Source organism: Pristiophorus japonicus, chromosome 1 (genome assembly GCF_044704955.1).
Source record: "Pristiophorus japonicus isolate sPriJap1 chromosome 1, sPriJap1.hap1, whole genome shotgun sequence".
NCBI classification, from domain to species: domain Eukaryota; kingdom Metazoa; phylum Chordata; class Chondrichthyes; family Pristiophoridae; genus Pristiophorus; species Pristiophorus japonicus.
In genome coordinates this window covers 31,139,794-31,165,825 of record NC_091977.1, presented here as the reverse complement: position 1 = coordinate 31,165,825, position 26,032 = coordinate 31,139,794, and the positions used below count along the sequence as shown (strand labels likewise).

The following is a 26,032-nucleotide window of genomic DNA, read 5'->3' as shown; positions in this document are numbered from 1 at the left end:
CTTATTGAGGTATATAAAATTATGAGGGACCTAGATAGAGTGGATAGGATGTAACTATTTCCCTTAGCAGAGAAGTCAAAACCAGGTGGTATAGATTTAAAATAATTGGTAGAAACTTTAGAGGGGATTTGAAAGAATGAAAGACTTGGATTTCTATAGCGCCTTTCATGACCACCAGACATCTCAAAGCACGTTACAGCCAATGAGGTACTTTTGGAATGTAGTCACTGATAATAGTAGGAAACGCAGCAGCCAATTTGCGCACAGCGAGATCCCACAAACAGCAATGTGATAGTGACCAGATCATTTGGAAGATGGCACCTCCGACAGTGCAGCACTCCCTCAGCACTGCACCGGAATGTCAGCCTAGATATTTTTATGCTCAGACTTGAGCCCACAACCTTCTGTCACTAGAGAGAGAGAGAGAGAGAGAGAGAGAGAGAGAGAAATGTTTTCACCCAGAGGGTGGTATGGAATCCAAAATATGGCGTCATTAATATAAAATAGTCCAATGAGAATGTTATTGAAACAATAATTACTTTCTGCAAGGTAACCTGTCCAAATGATGTGGAGTAACACTGGAGACCATTATACTTCCTTGAGTATTGCTTCTACAGATTGGATTCTGCATTGGATAAACCTTCTGAGGACAACTAATCAAATTCAGTGACATCCCGTAGAAACCTTTTTACCCAGGGAGTGGTTAGAATGTGGAACTTAAGAGTAGTTGAGATGAATAGCATAGATATCGTTAAGGGGAAATTAGGTAAGTACATGAGGGAGACAGGAATAGAAGGATGTGCTGATAGGGTGAGGTGAAGACGTGTGAGAGGAGGCTCATATGGAGCATGAACTCTGGCACAGACCAGCTGGGCTGAATGGCCTGTCTCTGTGCTGTAAAATTTTTATGTAAGCGGTCTGAACATTTATATGATGTAACAGAACTAATGTTACGATAGTAATTTAAATGTTTAAATTGGGCAGTAATATTATTTAAGGAAACAGATCTATCCTGCAAAAAATACTTCAGTACAATTCAATTTTTTAAAAATTATGTGAAATCCTTCTTCTTAGGCCATCACCCAGAGTCAAGGATGACTTGCGTCCACACTAAAATGAGTTCTAAGGTAATGAGAGCAATGCGGACCTGCAGTCTCTGTCACAGGTGGGGCAGATGGTGGTTGGAGGGACGGGTGGGTGGGGAGCTTGGTTTATCATGCGCTCCTTCCGCTGTTTGTACTTGGCTTCCGCTTGCTCTCGGCGAAGAGACTCTGGGTGTTTGGCGCCTTCTCGGATGCTTCATCTCCACTTTGAGCGGTCTTGGGCCAGGGATTCCCAAGAGTCGGTGGGAATATTACATTTTTTCATGGAGACTTTGAGGGTGCCCTTGAAGCATTTTCTCTGCCCTTCTGGGGCTCGCTTGCCATGACGAAGCTCAGAGTAGGATGCTTGTTTCGGGAGTCTAGTATCGGGCATGCGGACAATGCGGCCCGCCCACCGGAGCTGATCGAGCGAGGTCAATGCCTCGAAGATGGGGATGTCGGCGTAAGAGAGAACGCAGACACGGTGCGCCTATAAACCAGTGAATGTGCAGGATTTTGCGGGGACAGTTGGTGCTACTTCACCAGTGTTTTGAGGTGCCTACTGTACATAGTCCATGTCTCTGAAGAACATAGGACGGCGGGTATCACTACTGCTCTGACCATAAAGCTTGGTGTCGGGTTAGAGATCCTGGTCTTCAAAATATTTATCTTTTTATTTAAGACTCCTGAGCTTTCCTCCAAAATGTTAGCGGTTTTGATGAGGTCAATGGGTGAGACGGTAACTGGAGGACATAAATTTAAAGGCATCACCAAAAGAGCAGAGCGGGGAGATTAGGAGAATGTCTTTTTCTGCAGAGGGTTGTTGGGACATGATATGTTCCACCAGAAATAGTGATGGAAGCAGAATCCATAACAGATTTTAAAAGGGAAGTGGATAAATATTTTAAAAATTAACGTGTGTGGGGAAAGGACAGGGCGATAGGACAAAGGGGACAGATCTGTCTGTCAATGGCTATGACAATCTAACCCACTTGGTGGGAGGCAGAAGCGATGAGTTCGATCGTCCATTGCATTGAAGTCAAACGGCCAACTGATCTGATCGGCCCAGCTACCTACTGGGCGAGTTAAGGTAAAAGGACTGCATTCATTTAAAAGGGAATTCGGTAAATATTAGAAGAAAAAGATTGTAAATGAATAGCGGGAAGAAAGGGTAGGCTAATTAGATATGTGTAGGTAGGTACAGTAGAAGAGCTAGCAGCAGCTCAGACAAGATGGGCTGAATGTCCTCCCTCTGTGTTGCAAATGTCTATAGTTAATTCTGTGACTGAGGCAATGGATAGGTCATTTGCCCCCAAGTCTTCAATCTCTGCTATGATCTCGCTGACATTTTGGAGGTGCACAAACGTGTCCTCTTCTGTTCTTCCTCCCTTCCCACACTGCCCACGGAAAATTACAGGCACGGGTCCCAAATCACATCACCAGTGTGCCAACCTGCTGGCTGTTTGCAAATGAAAGAATAACCAATTCAAGAAAAATTGAATAAGGGCAAGTCATTAAAAATATGCTGTCCCGACTTTTAATTTTTTTTAAATTATAGCATTGAAAACCCGAATGCCATGAATATATGCAAATTTGTGTGCCATGCTTGCACCAAATTGAGGAAGGCAAAGCAACTGTGTAAGAATAGTCAACATAAATTGATATGATACATTGTGATACGACATGATTGATATGATACAATATGATTGAAGATACTATACGAAATATTGGTCCTGAAATCCTGATCCTCTGCTTCCCGCGGGTGCTTGACAGAAAATGGTAAAAAGGTTGCGGACCTAACTTTTCCTGCTGCGCTCACCAGCGATCCCTGTCCCGAGGCCTCCTCTTCCCGCGGATCGGAGCGCGTGCACGTCAGGACGGACATATGCTGGAGCTGGAGTCACATGGCACTGGGCAGCCAATCCAGGTACAGTATTTTCTCATTCATAATAATGGGAACTCTGTAAGGAGTTCCCATTATTATGATTGAGAAATAACACCCCCCCCAAACACACAAACACAAATAAGAAATAGAAAAACACATCACATATTTAAGATTAATTTAAATTAAAGTTAATAAGTGTCTTAGAAAAAATATATATTTTCCCGATTTTTTAAAAAGTCTTTTAATCATGGTTTAAAATAAACTTATCTTAGTGGGCAGGGTTTTTAACATTAAAAGGTGCTTTTTAAATTTTATTGTTATCTGTTTCTTTATATTTTTAAACTATGTGCCTGCTTTTCAGGCGCAAGAGTTTTCAGGACATTTGCTGGGCAAGAAATACCGCAACCTTGCCCTTCCGAATATCCTGGCTATGGGGATACGGAGGATAGGGCTCGACATATCGGGAAAGCTGTTTTTCAACACACACTCTGTACGGACCTGGGGAGGCTGCGATTTCAGGGCCAATATGATATGATATGAGTGATAGGTACGATATGATTAATCTGATCTGATATCACACGCTACAATGATACGACATGATTCCGCTAATATGATTGATCTGACAAAATACTATACGATACAATATGATACGATATGAGTGATCTAATCTGGCATGACACATTACGATATGTTATGATACAAATGATTGATATGATACAATATGACACGATATAATTGAAATGATCTATATGATTGATATGAAAGCAAAGCAGCAGTGTAATAATAGTCAACTTCTACAGAACAATCACAGCTTAATTGTCCAGACTCCTTGTGAGGTCCAACAGGAATTGCTTGATGAAAAAAAGACCAAGCTCCATCTATTTCGCCTTCCACCGTTGGGCTATGCAAAGACAGCCACACACTTTTAGAAGTAAGATGAGGTCACATTATTTCTCATCCGCAATCTTTAACTTTTTCAGTTCATCATGCTGACCTATATCTTCATGCTGGCGTGGTTGGGAGTGACAGCCTTCACCTCGCTGCCTGTCTTCATGTACTTCAACATCTGGACGCTCTGCCAGAACGTCACCATCATGGAGTCCACCGATCTCTGCTTTGATCTCCGTCAGTTTGGTATGTATCAGCTCGAACTGAGCGATGGAATAAAAATATGTGAGAATGTTTACACTTGGATTTGAATGTTCATCATTTCTCTCCTCCTCCCTTCCTGAGGCTCAATTTGTAGCAGTCTCATTTGAGTCAGGAGGAAGTCCCACTCCAGAGACTTGAACACAAAATCCAGGCTGACACTCCCAGTGCAGTGCTGAGGGAGCGCTGCACTGACAGAGCTGCCGTCTTTCAGAAGAGTCATTAAACCGTGGTCTCGACTCCCCTCTCATGGCACTATTTCAAAGAAGAGCAGGGGAGTTTTCCTCGTGTCCTGTCCAATATTTATCCCTCAACCAACATCACTAAAGCACAAAAACAGAAAATGCTGGAAATACTCAGCAAATCAGGCAGCATCTGTGGCGAGAGAAACAAGAGTTAATGTTTCAGGTTGAAATCAGAAATGCTGCATTTCCTACATTAAAACAGTGACTACACTTCAAAAGTAAAGCGTTTGCAATGTCTTGAGGTCATGAAAGGTGCTATATAAATGCACGTCTTCTTTTCTTTCTATCCTTCTTTCTTTCCTTCGTTCCTTCCTTCTTACCTTCTTTTCTTCTTTAATTCCTTGTTTCTTTTTCTCTTGCCTTCTTTCCTGTTTTCTTTCTTAATGTCCCTTATGTTCATGCAATCAGGTGACTTGTTGCTAGACTCCTGTTGATGCTGCTCGATGATTGGTCGGCAGGAGGCGTACCAGAACAGTATGAAGCAGGGGTAGCAATTAGTGCCCCGCTGAATGAAGTGCACTTGGAGCAGTGCCGAGGTTGCGGATTGCTAATGATGATTGATTAGCGGACGTTTCTGTTTCAGGTATTGTGCCTATTCATGAGCAGAAGACCGTCTGCACCTTGAACGAGAACTTCAGCAAGCTGTGCCAATCCAACGATGTAAGTCCATTGGAGAGTTTACTGTCCTTGGTAACAAGCGCTGAATACTGAGTAGATGTACATTGTGGGACCTTGCCTATCTATATATCATCATCATCATCATAGGCAGTCCCTCGAATCGAGGATGACTTGCTTCCACGTCAAAAAGTTCACAGGTGTATCAATGATGGACCTAAAATTCCAGATCTGAACGAAATCTTGAAGGGGTGGAAGATGCCTGTGCTTGGATTTTTTTAATGTGTGGTGGCCGTTGCAGCCCAGCCATCACATGGGCTTGACAGAGCCAGGTCTTGGTCCAGTGGCAAGGATTAACCAAGACGACTGGAGACCTGCTCTGCTGCACGGAACTAGTGCGCACACATATCGCAGTGTGGGCTGGCCCGTGCTGCCCCTGGGCCCTCGCCTTATCTGGGCCCCGAACTCACGCCTCTCCTGGGCCCCGATCACGTCCCTCTACAGTCTCTCGCCGTTCCTTCGCCCCGATCTCGCCGCTCCTGATGTACCTGCCCACGCTCTAATCACCAACCTGGACCTTGGTGATGTCCCTTTTCACTGCCGTTGTTCTCCTGCTCCAACACGTGCTGCTCCCTGGAGTGGTATGCCGCCTCACTGCTCCTTCCGCTCCCTGGCCTGCTCCAATGGTGCTTGCAAGCCGGGGGCCACTCAGCCTGCTGGGCTAGGCTGCCACGCTGCTCCTTACTGTCCATATACCCCCATACTGTCCGCCCTTTCAGGCTGAAATATATACACCTGGAAGCCACTGTTGCCATGAACCAAACGCAGTTCCAGTGTTTTTTATTGTTTGTTGTCGTCGGACTTCCCAAAATGAGGAATAAAGAAGCAGATTAAAAAAAAAATCTTGTTCATTTGTAGTTTAATTTAATAATTGTGTAAATTGTAGAATTTATTCAGGTAAGAGCCACTTGTTTGAAACGGGATTGTGATCCGTCTCAGTGTTTCTGATCAGACATTTCTCCCATCAGCTCCCGTGTTGACAGACCTGACAAGTGATAAAATAGGTTAATTGATTTTAAATTGGCAATGCGGGGTGAAGAGCAAATGATCGTGAGAAGGAACGAGAAGACTAGGTGATGGTGAGGTAACAGCAAGCTGGGCTTTTAAACACCTGTAGGTTGTCGGAGGAAGGGAAGACTGAGGGAGGGAAAGAGGTTTAAGGTCCCAGGAAAGTACAGATTAGTGTGGGAGAGCGATGATGCTAATTACGGAGCGCTTAAAAATGGTTTTCTGCTGAGCTAGGGTGGTTGGGGGAATCTTGACTGCAGAGCTATATGAGCCATTGTGAACATTATTTTTTAAATTTGCGCAGCTTCCGGTAGCTTCCGGTTCGTTGTCATGAGTCATTCCACATCAAAATCCTTCGTGGGACATATACCTGTCTACAAACCTCATTTCCTTATGATTTTTGATCACGCTTTTCTGTTTTCTACTCAAATTTGCTATGTCAATTGTATAATTTGGACACTAGGGGAATCAAGGGATATGGGGCTCGGGCGGGAAAGTGGAGTTGAGGTAGAAGATCAGCCATGATCTAATTGAATGGCGGAGCATGTTCAAGGGGCCAAATGGCCTACTCCTACTCCTAATTCCTATGTTCTGCATGTTCTTGTAACTGCAATTACAATCCACCCTCTACCACTGTCTTTGTCCATGAGGAAACTTTGGACTCAAACCTCCTGGGGCTGGAGATGGTGGAAAGCCACAGAACTGCAATTTGGGATAAAACCCGGTTCTGCTGGGATTCTACAAGAACACAAGAAATAGGAGCAGGAGTAGGTTATATGGCCGCTCGAGCCATTCACGTTAGAGGATCGTGGCTGATCTTCCATCTCAACTTCACTTTCACGCCCTATCCGCATATCTCTTGATTTCCAGTGATTCCCAGTGTCCAAATATATGTGTCTGTTAATTAAAAATAAGTAAGGGGCCATATGGATACATTGGAGTTGAAATTCCCCATAGCGATTGTAGTAGCCTATTAGATTAAGAGTGTGTATATATAAAATCCCTCCCGCTCGCTCCTTCACTGACTCCGTCAATGAATCAAATAGAGCTGTTTGATCAGTGAGCTGCAATTATCTCAGAGCTGAGTTTCAATGTTATGTTTTCATGCATGGAATTTTCGATTTCCTGACTACTCACAGCATGTGACACTTATCTGTTTTGCTCTTCTGCCTCCTAGCTGAACATGACTTTCCACTTGTTCATCGTGGCCCTGGCTGGAGCTGGTGCGGCAGTCATTGCGATGGTGAGTACAAAACAGAGCCCATTGTATGACTTAAGACAATGCAGAGAGGGTGTCTCTGCTGATAGGGGAGACTAGAACTAGGGGGCATAATCTTAGAATAAGGGGCCGCCTATTTAAAACTGAGATGAGGAGGAATTTCTTCTCTCAGAGGGCGTGAGTCTGTGGAATTTGCTGCCTCAGAGAGCTGTGGAGGCTGAGTCACTATTTAAGACAGAAATAGACAGTTTCTTAACCAATAAGGGAATAAGGGGTTATGGGGAGCATGAGTCCATGATTGGATCAGCCATGATCTTATTGAATGGCAGAGCAGGCTCGAGGGGCCGTATGGCCTACCCCTGCACATATCAATATACATAAGAACATACTTCTTATGTTCTTATGTATATTGATATATGCACTGAAGATGTTCATGCCATGTTATCCTGTAAAAACTTCAAGTGCCAGTGAAGCCAAATCAATAGGAGATTGCTCAATAACTGTATTTAGTTTCTTGCGGAGACAAATGTAAATCTCCAGTAACTGGAGGTGTACTTGCATTTTCGACTGCAGTGAAAATGATGGGTTCTTTCACAATATCAGATGGCTTTTCGATTGCAGGATAAGCTGATTGAGTTCAATTATGCGATGATTGATTCTCTATCACAGAAGACAAGCTCAGCAGTTGCATTTGTAGCTTTGTTCAATTGTTAGGTTAATACGAGCATGACTCAAAGCCACGGTACTACCTGTGCAGTAATTATGTTTTACTTGAGCGCAACCATTTCTGGGGAAAATGGTATTGCTCTGTTTGGAAGCTGCATAGGTCCCGAAGTTTGCTTTGCAATTTGTGCCAAATAAACGCGTAATCTGGGCGCAAACCAATTACGTGGTTTGAAAGACCGAGGAATCTTGGACATAAGTGAGTTACCTGCGTAACTAGAATATGCCCAAGTCTCCAAATTCTCTTACCTCCCTCCATCAAACTCTCCACCCGAGCGAAGCTCCGCCCACATAACCGACCACGCCTCCGAGTGTCGGATTTCATCCGATTGCGTTTGTTGGGGGAGGTCGCTCAACATTGCCATCAGATTTTCAGCCGCAGCAAAAAAGAAAGGGTTAAAAATTCGTTATAGCCCAGTTTGAGGCGGTAATACCGCCTGGTCGCTAACTTTAGCGTCAGGCGATATTTTCCACCTCCAATTGGGATTTTGGTTTTTTAGCACCCCAAGAGTGGAGTGGAACGCTGAGAGAAGCACTCACACTCCTCTTAGGGCATTATCCCTGATTTTCGGGGCACTATTGCGGGAGTGCTGCTGAAGTTCTGGAGCTCGGAAATCTAACCCCTAAACGGGAGGTCAGCTGGACCAGCCGAAAACTGAAAGAAAATGCAGGGGAAATTAGCAACAGTGTTGAACACCTAAGATTTACAAATTAATTGCAAATAAATTCCATTTTAACCGCCCATCTGCTCACCCGGGGAAATATCGCTCTGGCAGCTTCTTCGGGACGCCTTCGCTGGAAGCGCACAGGACAGGGCACGGCCCCAAACTGTTCACGTCCTCAGAATGAATTCATCACCATTGGGAGTTTCCACTAATTGCACATTCATTTGTGGGATCTTCGAGGCGGCTCCAAATATTAAGTTGGTTCTTTTGGGCGTGAGGACACTCATAGCCACGTTTTAAAAGCTTTTGAATTTTTTTTGAATTTACGAAGCAACTGACTACTGTGCACCAATCTAATTAGCACATGGCTCTGTACAGTTTTTTAAAGTCATTTTCAATGATTTGAAATTGGGTTACTCACAGCTAGTGGACTAGGCACTCTGATTAAAATGCTTATTTTTTTGTGATAGGTCCATTTTCAGCTATATTAATAATATTGTTCCATGTTTTAAATATATCAAAAATGACGTTTTAAAACGCTGCCTGATTGTGCTGGTTCAGGGCAGATTTTGGATTCGATGATATCCAAATGAGTTTCGGCGGGAACCTGGGGGAAAAAACACTTCTCAAAACTGCCGCAATTTGGGCCACAATTTGTGCCCCGATCACTGATTGCAGCCAAAGCGGAGACTTGACCCCACTGTGCCTGAAGTGCTTGAATGATGGGGAAATGAGTTGGAACTTCAAATTTTAAGCCTCAATCAAGAAAGATACTGGTGTGTGTTTGGAGCTTCCTTGGGCCCTGATGGTTTATGTTCATTTATGCCCATTTTAAGTTCGGGCATATTCTAATGGGTTTGGAGGGCACTTGGGTGCAACTTGACATCAGCAAAATGGGTCCAATTTCGGGTGCAACCTCCGGGTTTCGCCCACGGAGAAAACTCCAGGCCGTTGTGTCATGGCCACCAGTGCGTATCTCCTTGAGCAAGGCTGGCTGGTAACTCACCTTGCATAGTAACTCTCCCTTCCCCCATCATAGCATCACAAGTATATTATACTGGCCTGCCCCATGATTCAGTATATAAAGGGCATCCGTCAGGAGAAGTGGTTTATGGGGAAATAAAGCAGTCGCGGAGGCTACAAGTAAATGACTTATCGGCGCTGCACCACTGCTCAGTCATTTTTCACGCCCTAGCCCTCTCTGACTTGTGGAATAACAACAGTCAATGCCGGAAGCCCCCAGCAGCCTTTGCCGAGAGAGTAAAGCAGGGCGAACTTGACAGGTCAATGACCTTTTGCTGTTTGTACAGCACATGTGAGTCTGAACATGGATCTTGATTTTGGAATTTTAAGTGTCAATATAGTGGGAGGCTGGAAAAACCAGCACAAAAAAAAGCACTTATAAAAATGTATAGTTATTAACTCAAAACATATTACGTAAAGCAAACAGATGTTGGAGGATTTAAAAAAAAACATCTACGTCACGATTTCTTTGAATTAAAATATATATATTAAAATGTTTTAGCAGAGCCAGATCATGCTAAGTTCCATTGTACATGATTTTAAGAGAGTTACTAACCTCTAAATAGCACAGAGATGAGTTTCAACCCGATGGGTCTGCCTGAGGCCCATAAATCTCTGAGGGAAAATCCACGATAATCTTGCAAACATGCACTGTACAAATTTGTCATTTCATGAGGTCTCCCCATGATGAATTCTATTTGAAATACATCGATCTTAAAAAAACAAGATGTACTGTGTTTTAATATTCAAACCCATGATCCTGATTCTCCGACCCGAACGCCTATCTCCTGAGGCTCTGTGCTGCAACTGGAGTCTTTCAAAATTACCGCCATATTTTTCGAGTCATAGAACAAGACTTCTGAAGTGTTTGAGGTGTCACTGCATCGTCACATCTGTGACAGTAAGCTCCGATTTCCACTGGCATTCTCGTACCGTTTGTGTATCCCTGCATGTGATATATTCACAGAGCACAGCACACACACCTTCCAAAATGGCAGACAGCATCTCAGAAGTTCCGGAAGCTTCTCGTCAGCTAACTCATTTATTCACCTTTAGATGCAGTAACACAATAGGTCCACATCCACAGTGTAGAGCTGCAACATTACAGCTTACAGACATTACACTTCTCCCTCCTGAATGAAGAAGTTATTATAACAAACATCATACATAACTTGCATGTTTATACATAACAAAGGATATAGACTTATTTTGCCATATCTACAAATTTAACTCAACCATTTGTTTTCTGTTTTGAAGAAGATACCTTCACTCTCGAACAGAACCTTCCAAACATGGTGTTGAACTTAAACTCATTCGAGACTGATCCTGGGGAATGTTTTCCTCCAAGGGATTTCCTTGATTTTCATTTGAACTCACTCTAGCTTCAGACTGTTTGTTTTCCTGACTTGGACTCAGATTAAATTCTGATTTTCTCTTGGATTTGTTTCCAGTACATTAGATGTAGGATCTGATACTGGTGTATCAAAACTATCTGATGAGTCAGAAATAATTGAATCATTCCCACCTTCCATGTCTGTAGGTAAAATATGATCAATATGAACAAACCTAACCTCTCTATTATCAAACATCTTGACCAAATATGTGCGAGGACCACATACCTTCACCACTTTACCCATTTATGGTGATGGTTCTTCACTCTCACCTTCTAATGTTAATTCCACACTTCTCTCTTTTACTCTACCTCTATCATGATTCTCTTTCTGTCTTAATTGTGCCTCTTCTACGGACTGTGCCAAATTTGGTTTTAACAACAAGAATCTGTTTTGTGGCTGTTGTTTGAGAAACAACTTTGGTGGTGTTGTACCAGTAGTTGCATGAGGAGTATTACAATACATAATCAGAAAATTAGCCAATTTGTGATCCAATGACAACTGTCACTTCTTTGGATTTGGATCCAACATTTGTTTTATGAGGGCACATTTTACAATTTATACAATGCGCTCTGTTGCACCATTTGAAGCAGGATGGTACAGCGGCACCTTGGTATGTTTCATACCATTTTTGTTCATGAACTGTGCAAATTTTTCTGAATGGAATTGTGGTCCATTATCCAAAACAATTTCTTCTGGAAGGCCAAATGAAGAAAATAAACTTCGGAAAATGTCTAATGTTTTACTTGTTATTTTCCACATTGAGAACACCTCGACCCACTTCGAATGGCTATCAATTACAATGAACAATTGTTCTCCTTCGAGCTCAGCAAAATCAATATGTAGCCTTTGCCACACCCTGGGAGGCCATTTCCGTGGCTGTAATGGTACTGATGGTGGTTGCGTACTTCTCTTTTGACATGTCGTACACTGACTTACGATGTACTCTATATCTTTATCCGGTCATCATAAATAACTACGTGCAAAACTCTTGGTCAAGCACATTCCCAGGTGCTGGCCATGGAGGTCTGCTAATAATTTGGATCTGAATTTATTTGGTATAACCACTCTTGCACCCCACATGATACAATCTTTATCGACTGATAAGTCATTCCTACGAATGAAGAATGGATGAATATCTTTGTCTGTTACCTGGTTTGGCCATCCATTTGCAATATAATCATATACTTTGACATCACTGGGTCATGCTTGGTTGTTCTACCAATCTCTTCAGCTGTGACTGGTCATTCATCAATGTATGAAAAATAGAACATTTCTTCCCTATCAGGTGTGACTTGTGATGGGGAAGGCAATCTAGACATTGCATCAGCATTACTGTGATCAGCTGATCATCTGTATTCAATATCATATGAATATGCTGACAAAATCAAAGCCCATCTCTGCATTCGGGCTGCAGCTAATGTTGGAACTGGGGACTTTGGATGAAGGATTGCTGTTAGGGGCTTATGATCCATAACGATGGTAAACTTATGACCATGCAGGTATTTGTGGAACTTCTTGACCCCAAAAATTAATGCCAAAGCTTCCCTTTCAATTTGCACATAATTACTCACACCGGCACTGAGATTGCGTGAAGCAAAAGCAATTGGTCTCTCCTCTCCACTACGTAATACATGAGAGATTACTGCCCAACTCCATATGGAGAGGCATCACATGCTAGCTTAATCTCCTTAGATATGTCATAGTGAACTAACATGGTGCTCTCTACCAATTTGCTTTTGCACTCCTTGAATGCTGTATCGCATTCTTTTGACCACTTCCAATGGATCTGTTTTTTCAATAGTTCATTCAGTGGATGTAATACTGTAGCCAAATTAGGTAGGAACTTCCCATAATAGTTCAAAAGACCCAAGAATGAAAAATTTAAGTGACATTCCTGAGAGTGGGTGCATTTCTAATTGCATCCAGTTTTCCCATAGTTGGATGTAAACCATCTTTGTCTACTCTGTACCCTAAGTACTCCACTGAGTTTTTAAATAACTCACACTTACGAGCAGACACTCGTACTTTGTGCTTCTCTAACTGTTTGAGGACTTCATTCAATATGTTATTATGAATTTGCCTATTTAGTGCTGAAATTAGTATGTCATCCAAATAACATACTACCCCTTCAATACCTTGCAAAATCTGGTTCATCTGGAATATGGCAGAGGTGGAAGACACTCCAAACGGTAGCCTATTAAATTGATATAGGCCAAGATGAGTATTTATAGTCAAGCATGACTTGGACTCCTCATCTAGTTCAAGCTGTAAGTAGGCATTCGTAAGATCCAGCTTTGAGAAGATCTGACCACCTGTCAGTGTTGTGAACAAATCTTCTATATTTGGCAATGTATTGGGGACATTATCCTCTAGAACCTGGTTTACAGTTACTTTAAAATCACCACACAATCGGATTTAGGTACAACAATAATGGGTGTAGACCAATTACATTGATCTAGCTCAGAAATAATGTTCTCATCTCTAGTCTTTTGAGTTCTTGCTCAACTTTTTCCTTGAGTGCATATGGTACGGAACATGACTTGCAGTAAACCGATCTAGCATCCTTCTGTACCCTGACACTTGCCTTGAAGCCTTGGATCGGACTGCCCGTTTCACAGAACACCTTCGGATAACTCTTGATAACATCATCCGTTGATGCAAATCTCGCTTCAACACAAAAAATCTCAGTTTCAGTGATCTCAACCAATTTCTTCCTAGTAAGGCAGGCTTGTCTCCTTTCACTACTATTAGAGGCAAGTTCTGAAATTAAACCTTGTATTTCACCAGTACGATGATATGACCAACCACAGGAATTTTCTCTCCCAAGTAGCCTCGCAGCTCCATCTTGGATTTCTTCAATGGGAAATCACGCAATTTGTCGAGGTATAGCGACTCCGGTACTGCACTCACAGATGCACCCATGTCGATTTCCATTTGTATCTTGAATCCCGCAACATCTATGTGGATTTTGATACTTTTCGAATTGTCGTCCGTTAACCTCGTGCTTCTGATGACGTGTTGTTGTTCGTCCATGCTATGTAGTCGCTGGGGATTTCTACTCATAGCTTTGAAAACTGGACTTATAGCTTTGAAAGCTGGTTTACCCTTCAGTCGGTAGGCCTTCGCAAGATGCCCAGTCTTTCTGCAGAAGAAACACTCTTCCTTCACATATGAACAATTTGAGCAATGTGTTGTCCCAGGCACCTATAGCATGACTTTGGTGCTCTGTTAGAACTTTCAGTTTCTGAGACTTTGGGCCCCCACCACCCTTTACTTTGAATCTGTAGGCGATTCACCTCGGTTGACTGATGACTGTAATTATTATGAAATTCTCAGAAATATTGATCGGCCATGCCCATCGACCTCACTGTCTGACAAGCAATCTCAAAAGTCAAGTCATCCGTCGTCAATAACTTTCTTCTGATCGCATCATTTTTCACCCCACAAACAAAATGATCCTGTTATGCTCGGTTTTGAAAGTTACCGAACTTACAGTGAGTAGATAACTTTTTTAATGTTACAATGTACTCACTGATATCTTCATCAGTCTTTTCATTTCGTATACTGAAATGATAACTTTCAGCAATTTCTAATGGTTTGGCGTTGTAGTGCTGCTCCAGCTTCATTAAAATCTCTTTAAGTGTTGTGTCCTTTGGCTCGTCAGGCACAAGCAGATTTATCAGCGTTTCATACAATTCCAGGGCCGCTGCAGATAAGAAAATTGCCCTTTTCTGTTCCAACACTGTATGATTACGGTCTCCATCATTTAGGACTTTGATTATTTTATTTGCAGTGAAATACATTTCTAGCCGATCCACATATGCCTTAAACCTTTCACAGTTGCGTTTATATTCACCTAACTGACCCATTCCTGCTATGGGTGCCGCCATTTTGATGTTGCAGTTTAAAACTAGTGTGCTCGTTTTTTTTTACTTCGGATTTTGTAGCTACTTCCAAAGACAGAGAAGCTTCCAAAGTCTCTCTGTTGGCTGGCTGAATCCTTCACCAACAAAATTTCAGCTTTATATCATCCGAAAAATCCCATCTCATCGCCAAATGTGATATATTCACAGAGCACAGCACACACAGCTTTCTATAATGGCAGTAAGCATCTCAGAAGTTCCGGAAGCTTCTGGTCAGCGGATTCATTTATTCCACTTTAGTTGCAGTAACACAATAGATCCACATCCACAGTGTGGAGCTACAACATTACAAGCTTACAGGCATTACACTGCGACCTCTGCACTTTGAGCCAGACAGGGAGCAGAGGTAAGTGCTGTTATCTGGACTAGTAATCCAGTAGGCCTGGAGCACTAATCCAAAGACTGTGAGTTCAAATCCCACTTTGCCAGTTTGATAATTTGATTAAAAAACTAGAAGTAATTTAAAAAGCTGGAATCAGTAAAAGTGACAATGAAGCTGTCGGATTGTAGTTAAAAACCTAATATATTCATTAATGTCCTTTGGGGAAGGGAAGCTGCTGTCCTTACCTGATCTAGCCTATGTTTGATTCCAGTTCCACATCGAGGTGATTGACTCTGAATTGCCCTCTGAAGTGGCCTAGCAAGCCACTCAGTTGTCCAAGGCCAATTAGGGATGGGCAATAAATGCCAGCCTTTCCAGCGACATCCACATACCACGAATGAGTATTAAGAAAAATAACTCCCTGTAAATAAAACTAAACCTTCACAGAAAATTGCTAAATATCCTGTCAAGGATGTCAAGGCTTTGGAGGGCATACTGAGGAGATTTAATTGGATAGCTCTTGCAAAGAACTGGCTCAGACACAATGAACTGAGAGGCCTTCTTTTCTATGATTCTCTGACTCTCCAGTCATGTGGTGCGAGAATTGCTGGTTTGAATTACTTCATTAGCTCCTGCCTAAATTCTGCAGTGAGTGTCTTACCTCCTGATTCCACAAAGCCTTTCCACCATCTACAAGGCACAATTCAGGAGTGTGATGGAATACTCTCCACTTGCCTGGATGAGTGCAGCTCTAACAGCACTCAAGAAGCTCAACCCAAGCCATCCAAGACAAACCAGCCCACTTGATTGGAACTCCATACACCAACTTAAACATTCACCACCGCGCACCGTGGCTGCAGTTTGTACCATCTATAAGATGCACTGCAGCAACTCGCCAAGGCTTCTTCACCTGGAAGGACAAGGCAGCAGGCATATGGAAATACCTGTGTAATGTATGCACCTGTGAGTCTGCTCACAGTTTTGTGAGCTGTTGAGTTGGGAGTGGCATAGCCAGTCACGTAATGTTCACAAGACTCAATAAAACTCCCGCCAGTTGGGTTTGGGGGATCCACGATGAGGCAGTTGATTGTGAACTGGTAATGTATAGTGCAATAGCTAATAAACCAACTAGTTCTTAGTTGCAATGTGTTGCTATGAATTCTAAAGCAAATATATTACAACCTGAAAGTTCTTCTCCAAGTTACACACCATTTTGACTTGGAAATATATCGCCATTCCTTCATTGTCACTGGGTCAAAATCCTGGAACTCCCTCCCTAACAGCACTGTGGGAGTACCTTCACCACACGGATTGCAGCAGTTCAAGAAGGCGGCTCACCACCATCTTCTCAAGGGCAGTTAGGGATGGACAATAAATACTGGCCTTACCAGCAATGCCCACATCCCATGAATGTATAAAAAAAAGGGCAAAAATAATAATTACATGAGACAACCAGGAGATTCTGCCAGATTCAACGCTGTCAACTACAGCACGGTTGTGTTCATTTTTAACAACAGTTGAACAGAAGATGTTTATTTTTTTTAATATCTTCAGTCTCATAGTGCTGCAAGTTTTCTGGCAGCGAAGATTTGTGGGTTATAATCAGCGAGGCGCACGCATGGCTGGAGCTATTTGTCTAGAAATGTATCCACAAAGTAATCTTGTCCCTTGCCAGATGCTTGCTGCACAGATAGATGGCACTTTCACAATGGGGTTAGATTGTGCATCATACTTCATACCATGCGTGCAGGCTGTCCCTGGCCCTGATCCAAGTCGCTGTGGCACTGGATGTTTTTCACCAAGTGCGCACGCAGCCAAGTCACTCGCCATTTTGTGATTCGAGTTTCTTTTCTTACGCTGGAAATAGTTTGACTCCCTTACCCTGTGCCGCCCATCACTTCAAGGCTGAGGTTGGGAAGTTGCCGCATGGAGAAAGCTCTTGTTGTCAAGAAAGCCTAATCATGTTCATGAAATGCCCAATGACGATAACCACAACAACTTGTATTTATATAGCGCCTTTAAAGTAGTATGTCCATATGTAATGAAACCCCATCAGCATGAATAGGAATGCCCCTAAAAATACACCTACACATCAAATATATATATATTTTAATTACCTATTTAAAATTAATTAAAATGCCATTTAATTAAATATTTAAAACAAAAATTCAATTTTTTGAAAAATATATTTAAATGTTTTAAAGGGGCTAAACATAACCTTAACTTATTGTACATGTATTTTTATGTTTACATTTTCTTTAGAAATAGGAGCAGGAGTAGGCCACCTGGTCCCTCGAGCCTGCTCCGCCATTTAATAAGATCATGGCTGATCTGATCATGGACTCAGCTCCACTTCCCTGCTCACTCCCCATAACCCTTTATTCCCTTATCGCTCAAAAATCTGTCTGTCTCCATCTTAAATATAAGAACGTAAGAACATAAGAAATAAAAGCAGGAGTAGGCCATTTAGCCCCTCCAGCCTGCTCCATCATTTAATAAGATCATGGCTGATCTGATCATGGATTCAGCTCCACTTCCCCGCCCGCTCCCCATAACCCTTTACTCCCTTTTTGCCCAAAAATCTGTCTCTCTTCGCCTTAAATATATTCAATGACCCAGCCTCCTTAGCTCTCTGGGGCAGAGAATTCCATAGATTTACAACCCTCTGAGAGAAGAAATTTCTCCTCATCTCAGTTTTAAATGGGCGGCCCCTTATTCTGATACTATGCCCCCTAGTTTTTGGTCACCTATCCTAATATCTCCTTCCGTGGCTCAGTGTCAATTCCTTTTACTGTGAGGCACCTTGGGATGCTTTACTACATTAAAGACGCTATTTAAATGCAAGCTGTTGTTGCAATGTTTTATTACTATTGAATCAAATTCTCAGTGATGAAACACTAAAAAAAAATGCATCATCCCATGCTACTCGCTGAGATAAAAGCACAGGACTGTCACTTTAACAGAGGCTGAGAGAAGAATCTACCTTATAAATTAACGGATGACATTTATTGCTGCCATAAAAAATATCCACAGCCATGTTGGATGATGGGGTGCTGTAAACAGTGCTTCTGGCTCTTTGCCTTTAATTTATACATCTGAATAAGAGCTGGGCTTTATCTGACCTTGTTATCCATCTGTTCTCACATAAAAACAGGCCACTTGCCTTTTGGCTTTGACATACAAATCCGCCATAACAAAGGTTATTGGTCTGTACAAACTACTGCACAAAGCTGTAAACGGCCAACACCTCCAAATACTCTCAAAATCACCAGATTAAAGGCATCTTTGTCTCGACCTAGTTGCCTGACCGATCTAAACAGCCACTCTAATAAAGGGCAACTAAAGAGTAAGGACCAAGTGCTGAATGTGCCAACACTGCCACTGCAAGTCCCAGGTATGCTTCGGTGAGTTTTATTCCACTTAAAGCTGCGAGGCTCCGCAATCTGCTGTAAGCTTCTGGGAGCACTTGCAGAATAGTTGATGTCATCAGGCTGAAAATATCTTGCTAGGCTATAAGCAGCACAGGGCGTGAGTGCTACGATGTGTGTGAAGTAATTATCAGCATTACTGCTAATATGACCAGATTAGCAGCGATGATTGGCCTGATGGAATTCGCTCCATTATTATTGGCCCTGAATGGGCCTGGCCATTTCAGTCACCAGTCACCCTTTCTGTGTCTCTCTTGACATTGTCTGCCCAGTGCTTCCTTGGTCTTCATCAGCTTCCCGTTCCACCTACCTCTGTGTGCAGGGCCGTGAAAGGTGTTCAAGTTGTTTCCGTTCTTGAAAAGTGCCCAAAACATCGCAGTAGTTGTTCTTGGACCTTCTTGCATTGGAGGCAGTTCAGGGAAGGTTCTTGAGGTTAATTCCTGAGATGAAGGGGTTGTCTTATGAGAAAAGGTTGAGCAGGTTAGGCCTGTACTCATTGGAGTTTAGAAGAATGAGAGGTGATCTTATTGTAACATGTAAGGTTCCGAAGAGACTTGACAGGGTTGAGAGATGTTTCCCCTCATGAGGGAATCTAGAACTAGGGGGCATAGTTTCAGAATAAGACGGAGGGTGGTGAATCTTTGGAATTCTCTGCCCATATAGCTGTGGTCGTGGAGTCATTGAATATATTCAAGGCTGAGATAGACAGATTCTTGAATAATAAGGGAGTCAAGGGTAATGGGGAACAGGCAGGAAAGTGGAATTGAGGCCAAGACCGGATCAGCCATGATCTTATTGAAGGCAGAGCAGGCTCGAGGGGCCAGGTGGCCTACTCCTGCTCCAATTTCATATGTTCCGCATAAGCACTATTTCTTGCCGAAGCCATGTCCACCTTGGCTCAGTGGGCAGCACTCTTGCCTCCGAGTCAGAAGGTTGTTGGTTCTAGGCTGAGTATAGAATCTAGGCTGACCTCTCAGGTGGATGAAGTAGCTCCCCTGGCACTATTTTAGTAGAGTTATCCCCAGTGTCCTGGCCAATATTTATCCCTCAACCAATGTCACTGAAACAGATTATTTGGTCAAAATCACATTGCTGTTGGTGGGACCTTGCTGTGAGCAAATTGGCTGTTGCATTTCCGACATTACTGTCAATGTTAAGTATTTCAAAGCTTCTAAATCACTTTGCGACATCCTAAAGTAGTGAAAGTAAGCAGTATTGGTGATGGATAGATTTAAAACTCAAGGTCTTGCTGTGGGCAAATTGGCTGCCGTGTTCCCTACATTACAACAGTGGCTACTCTCCAAAACTACTTCCTTGTCTGAGGTCGTGAAAGACGCTATGTTCTTTATAATATTACTCTTGATTCTTTGTATTCTGGATACTCCCAATATTTTTTCATTCATGAGATGTGGGCGTCGCTGGCAATGCCAGCATTTGTTACCCATCCCTAATTGTCCTTGAGATGCTGGTGGTGAGCCGCCTTTTTGAACCACTGCAGTCCGTGTGGTGAAGGTACTCCCAACCAACTTATCTCTGCTGTTAGTATCTCTGCTGTTAACTTTTATCATGTTGCAGCACTCGGATCCGTATAATAATGTGGGGATAGCCATCGTTTCACCAATTCCTACCTTCATTTTTACCAAAATATCTTTAGCCTTCTATAGCTTGTTTAATCTTTCCAATGCAGCAGAGCGTAGAATATAAGAACATAAGAAATAGGAGCAGGAGTAGGCCATTTGACCCCTCGAACCTGCTCCGCCATTCAATAAGATCATGGCTGATCTGATCATGCTCCATTTTCCTGCCCACTCCCCACAACCCTTTATTCCCTTATCGTTCAAAAATCTGTCTATCTCTGCCTTAAATATATTCAATGACCCAGCCTCCACAGCTCTCTGGGGCAGAGACTTCTCAGATTTACAACCCTCTGAGAGAAGAAATTCCTCCTCATCTCAGTTTTAAATGGGCGGCCCCTTAATCTGAAACTATGACCCCTAGTGTTCGTTTTCCCTGAGTGGAAATATCCTCTCTGCATCCACCTTGTCGAGCCCCCTCATTATCTTATATGTTTCAATAAGATCACCTCTCATTCTTCAGAAATCCAATGAGTATAAGACGAACCTACTCAACCTATCTTCATAAGTCAACCCCCTCATCTCTGGAATCAACCGAGTGAACCTTCTCTGAACAGCTTCCATTGCAAGTAAATCCTTCCTTAAATACGGAGACCAAAACTGCACGCAGTACTCTAGGTGTGGCCTCACCAACACCCTGGACAGTTGTAGCAGGACTTCTCTGCTTTTATACTCTATTCCCCTTGCAATAAAGGCCAATAATCCATTTGCCTTCCTGATTACTAGCTGTACCTGCATACTAACTTTTTGTGTTTCATGCACAACGAATCCCAAATCCCTCTATACCGCAGCACATTGCAATTTTTCTTCATTTAAATTATAATTTGCTTTTCTATTTTTTCTCAAAAGTGGATAATTTCACATTTTCCCACATTGTACTCCATCTTCCAAATTTTTGCCCACTCACTTAGCCTGTCTATATCTCTTTGCAGATTTTTTTGTGTCCTCCTCACAATTTGCTTTCCCACCCATTTCTGTATCATCAGCAAACTTGGCTACATTGCACTTGGTCCCTTCATTCAATCATTAATATAGATTGTAAATATTTGAGGCCCCAGCACCAATCCCTGCGGCACCCCACTAGTTACCATTTGCCAACTGGAATATGACCTGTTTATCCCGACTCTCTGTTTTCTGTTAGTTAGCCAATCCGCTATCCATGCTAATATATTACCCTCAACCCCTTGAACTTTTATCTTGTGCAGTAACCTTTTATGTGGCAACTTATCGAATGCCTTCTGGAAATCCAAATACACCACATCCACTGGTTCCCCCTTATCCACCCTGCTCGTTACATCCTCAAAGAAGTCCAGCAAATTTGTCACACGATTTCCCTTTCACACAACTAGGCTGCTTGATTGAATTATGCTTTTCCAAATGTCCTGCTACTGCTTCATTAATAATGGACTCGAGCATTTTCCCAACAACAGATGTTAGGCTAAGCGGTCTATAGTTTTCTGCTTTCTGTCTGCCTCTTTTTTTAAATAGGGGCGTTACATTTGCAGTTTTCGTATCTGCTGAGACCTTTCCAGAATTCTGGTAGATTACAACCAATGCATCCACTGTCTCTGCAGCCACTTCTTTTAGGACCCGAGGATGCAAGCCATCAGGTCCAGGGGACTTGTCTGCCTTCAGTCCCATTATTTTACCGAGTACTACTTCTTTCGTGATAGTGATTGTATTAAGTTCCTCCCTCCCTATAGCCCCTTGATTATCCACGATTGGGATGTTTTTAGTGTCTGCTACTGTGAATATTCTGATTGGCAAATAGTAACTAGTGGGGTGCCGCAGGGATCGGAGCTGGGGCCTCAACTATTTACAATCTATATTAATGACATGGATTATTGGTAGGAAATAAAACAGATAGTATAATTCCAAGTGGCCATGGTTGTTCTGCAGTTTCATTTTCAGAGCAGCGAGTTGACAGAACTGAATACAGATCCTAAATTCGTCATGACTTGGGAGGAGCCGGTGAGCAATTTGCACCCCTCAATGGTAACTCTCATCAATGAAGCTGCATCTGATTTGACTTCACGTCGGTAGAAAAAACATCAGTGTGGCGTGTGTGTGTGTGTGTGTGTGTGTGTGTGTGTGAGAGAAAGAGATTGGTCCTGGGACAAACTCTCATGTCTCGTTAACTTACGTGTACTGGCTCCAAGTGATTTATCGAATCACAATATGCTGCCTCTCGGCTCCTCTGTCGCGCCGACCAGCACTGACCAATCAGCAGCAGCAGCTTCCCTCGTCACCTGTCGGTGAGGTGAGTACATCCCGGAGTGAAGGGGGTTTAACTTGCCTCCAGCACCTTTTGGGTTTGGCACCACTTTTAGTCCTGCTCCTCAGTGTTGCATGCAAAAGCATTTGTCCTCAGTGTCCTGACCAATATTTACCCCTCTACAAAAATGACTAAAAGCAGATCATCTGGACATTATCTCATTGCTGTTTGTGGGAGCTTGCTGTGTGTAAATTGGTTGCTGCATTTCCTACATTACAACAGGGATGACACTTCAAAAAGTACTTTTGATAAAAAATGTGTCAGCTGTGGCTCAGTGGATAACACCCTTGCTTTTAAGTTAGAAGGTTGTGGGTTCAAGTCCCATGCCAGGGATTTGAATACATAAATCTAGGCTGACACTCCAGTGCAGTGTTGAGGGAATGCTGCACTGTCAGAGATGCTGTCTTTCAGATGAGATGTCAAACCGAGGCCCTGTGTTCTCTCTCAGATAGAGGTACTAGATCCCATGGCACTATTTTGAAGAGGAGCAGGGGAGTTCTCCCCGATGTCCTGGCCAATATTTATCCCTCAATCAACAAAAAACATTACTACATTGCTGTTTTTGGGTGTTTGCTGTGCGTAAGTTGGCTGCCACGTTTCCTACATTACAACAGTGACTACACTCCCAAAAGTACTTAATTGGCTGTAAAGATCTTTGAGATGTCCGGTGTTCATGAAAGGCGCTATATAAATGCAAGTCTTTCTTTCTTTTTACTTTACTGGCTGGAAAGCGCTTTGGGACATCCTGAGGTCGTGAAAGGCGCAATGAAAGTGCAACTTTTTCTTTAATATCCGTGCCTTCATTTAAAATACATTTAAAATAATGAGTTTGACAACTAGGATTCAATTTGAAAATGTCACACCTTGAAACAGCAAAATTTGAATATGTTTTAATGGTGGGTGACATGATCTGAGGTATCGTGACTATATTAATAGCTGCATTGAAAAGCCACAAACCAGAAACGTGGAAAAGTGATTTCGATAGGTTAAGCGAATGGGCTAAGGTTTGGCAGATGGAATACAATGTCGGAAAATGTGAGTTCATCCACCTTGGAAAAAAAAACAGTAAAAGGGAATATTATTTGAATGGGGAGAAATTACAACATGCTGCGGTGCAGAGGGACCTGGGGGTCCTTATACATGAATCCAAAAAAGTTAGTTTGCAGGTGCAGCAGGTAATCAGGAAGGTGAATGGAATGTTGGCCTTCATTGCGAGAGGGATGGAGTACAAAAGCAGGGAGGTCCTGCTGCAACTGTGTAGGGTATTGGTGAGGCCGCAACTGGAGTACTGCATGCAGTTTTGGTCACCTTACTTAAGGAAGGATATACTAGCTTTGGAGGGGGTACAGAGACGATTTGCTAGGCTGATTCCGGAGATGAGGGGGTTACCTTATGATGATAGATTGAGTAGACTGGGTCTTTACTCGTTGGAGTTCAGAAGGATGAGGGGTGATCTTATGGAAACATTTAAAATAATGAAAGGGATAGACAAGATAGAGGCAGAGAGGTTGTTTTCACTGGTCGGGGAGACTAGAACTAGGGGGCACAGCCTCAAAATACGGGGGAGCCAATTTAAAACCGAGTTGAGAAGTAATTTCTTCTCCCAGAGGGTTGTGAATCTGTGGAATTCTCTGCCCAAGGAAGCAGTTGAGGCTAGCTCATTGAATGTATTCAAGTCACAGATAGATAGATTTTTAACCAGTAAGGGAATTAAGGGTTACGAGGAGCGGGCGGGTAAGTGAATTAAGGGTTACAGGGAGCGGGCGGGTAAGTGGAGCTGAGTCCACGGCCAGATCAGCCATGATCTTGTTGAATGGCGGAGCAGGCTCGAGGGGCTAGATGGCCTACTCCTGTTCCTAATTCTTATGTTCTTACGAATGCAGGGAAGGTGCTCAGCCGTCACCCTTGAACACACAGGTTAAAACATTTGTTGTAAGGATCATGCACAGTTTAGGTGATGCAGTCTGGGCAACATTCCTGCTATTGGTGATTTTCTCTCCCTTGTAGTTTTAGGTTGCTTTATTTCAATGAGTACAGAAAAAAGAAAGACTTGCATTTATATAGCACCTTTCATGACCATCAGACATCTCAAAGTACTTTTGAAGTGTAGTCACTGTTGTAATGTAGGAAATGCAGCAGCCAATTTGTGCACAGCAAGCTCCCTCAAACAGCAATGTGATAATGACCAGATAAGCCTTTTTTTTATGTCGATTGAGGGAAAAATATTGGCCGGTACACCTGGCCTGTTCTTGTTTGAAATAGTGCCATGGGATTGTAAGTGGTTATGCCCTTGGTGTTTTCAAATCACCCCCCTTACAACAGTTCTAGATCCCTGGAATTATAGTAGTGAACAGAATATTGACAGATCTTTCAGTCTCCACCATGACAATGCTTTTATTCAAGTTAAAGTACACACCTGGTGGTGTAAAAAAGACATAGTACAACACACAACACTGGCCCAGCTGAACAGGCCCTGATCATGAAGTACCCACGACTAAAACACCCTGCTTGGCTCAATAGGGCACCACCAAATCTGTCCAACAGAATTTGATCCGCGCAGAAACCTCCCCACTAACCCCTAAGGCTTGATTGGGACATACGACACCCCTTCACTATGCGGTGGTCTAAAGGATGTGTGGGCTGGGATAATGCTCACCAGTTACCCCTCTGACTTACTCACTACTTCTCCTGATGAGGCGTATCTTCTGGTTCTGTACCAATCTGTGGTTTCCAAGTCCAGTCTCAAGGTCAGCTTCCCAGTCGAAATAGCAAGGCTCTCTTTGCTCATAGATGGTTTCTTCTCTCCATCCCAGACAGAGTGCTCGGTCCTTGAATGTCTTGAACAAAGCAAGTAAGCGTAGAAGAGGAGAGAGAGAGAAATGGCAGCAAACTGCCTCTCTTATATCTGAAAAAATGCTTGCTAAAATCTCGTGCCAAAAACTAGTCCTTTGCCTGAGGCAGTCCAACTAAAGAGCAATGAATCACATCTCTGGCCTGTGACTTTGTTACTGGGCTCTTCCTGGGGATAAAGGCTCCAACGAGTCTGGGTGGCCAAATAGCTTCCTTTGTCCTGAGATTTCCGCGCTCTGGGGCCCTCAGTCATTCCGATGGCTTGAGCACTGACCAGTTTTCCTGATCTCTCACTGATGGGTTACCATTACATGACAAAAGGGTCCTCCATCTGCTTTCAGCCCTCCCAGACTATCCCCGCCCACCTGATATATTCCTGTGGAACATGCCTGGGCCTGTCCCAGCTCATGCTGTCGGCTCTTTTGAAGTATGAAAAAGCAATGTCCAAAACTTAAAGTCCAAAATGTTTACGCTGATGCTTACAGGATCATTCATGGTCCACCTGAGAGAGCAGATGCTGCCTCAAGTTAAC

At 43.0% G+C, this 26,032-nt stretch overlaps 1 protein-coding gene across 1 annotated transcript in view; it reads left to right on the top strand.

Annotated features, from left to right (window-relative positions):
- The window catches only part of gpm6ab (glycoprotein M6Ab), a 66,858-nt gene that overhangs the window by 26,028 nt on the left and 14,798 nt on the right, over positions 1–26,032 (top strand). Inside the window, exons 3-5 of the mRNA XM_070896715.1 lie at positions 3,948–4,101; positions 4,945–5,021; positions 7,222–7,287. Coding sequence (XP_070752816.1) covers positions 3,948–4,101; positions 4,945–5,021; positions 7,222–7,287 — 297 coding nt within the window. The remainder of the gene's footprint in view (positions 1–3,947; positions 4,102–4,944; positions 5,022–7,221; positions 7,288–26,032) is intronic.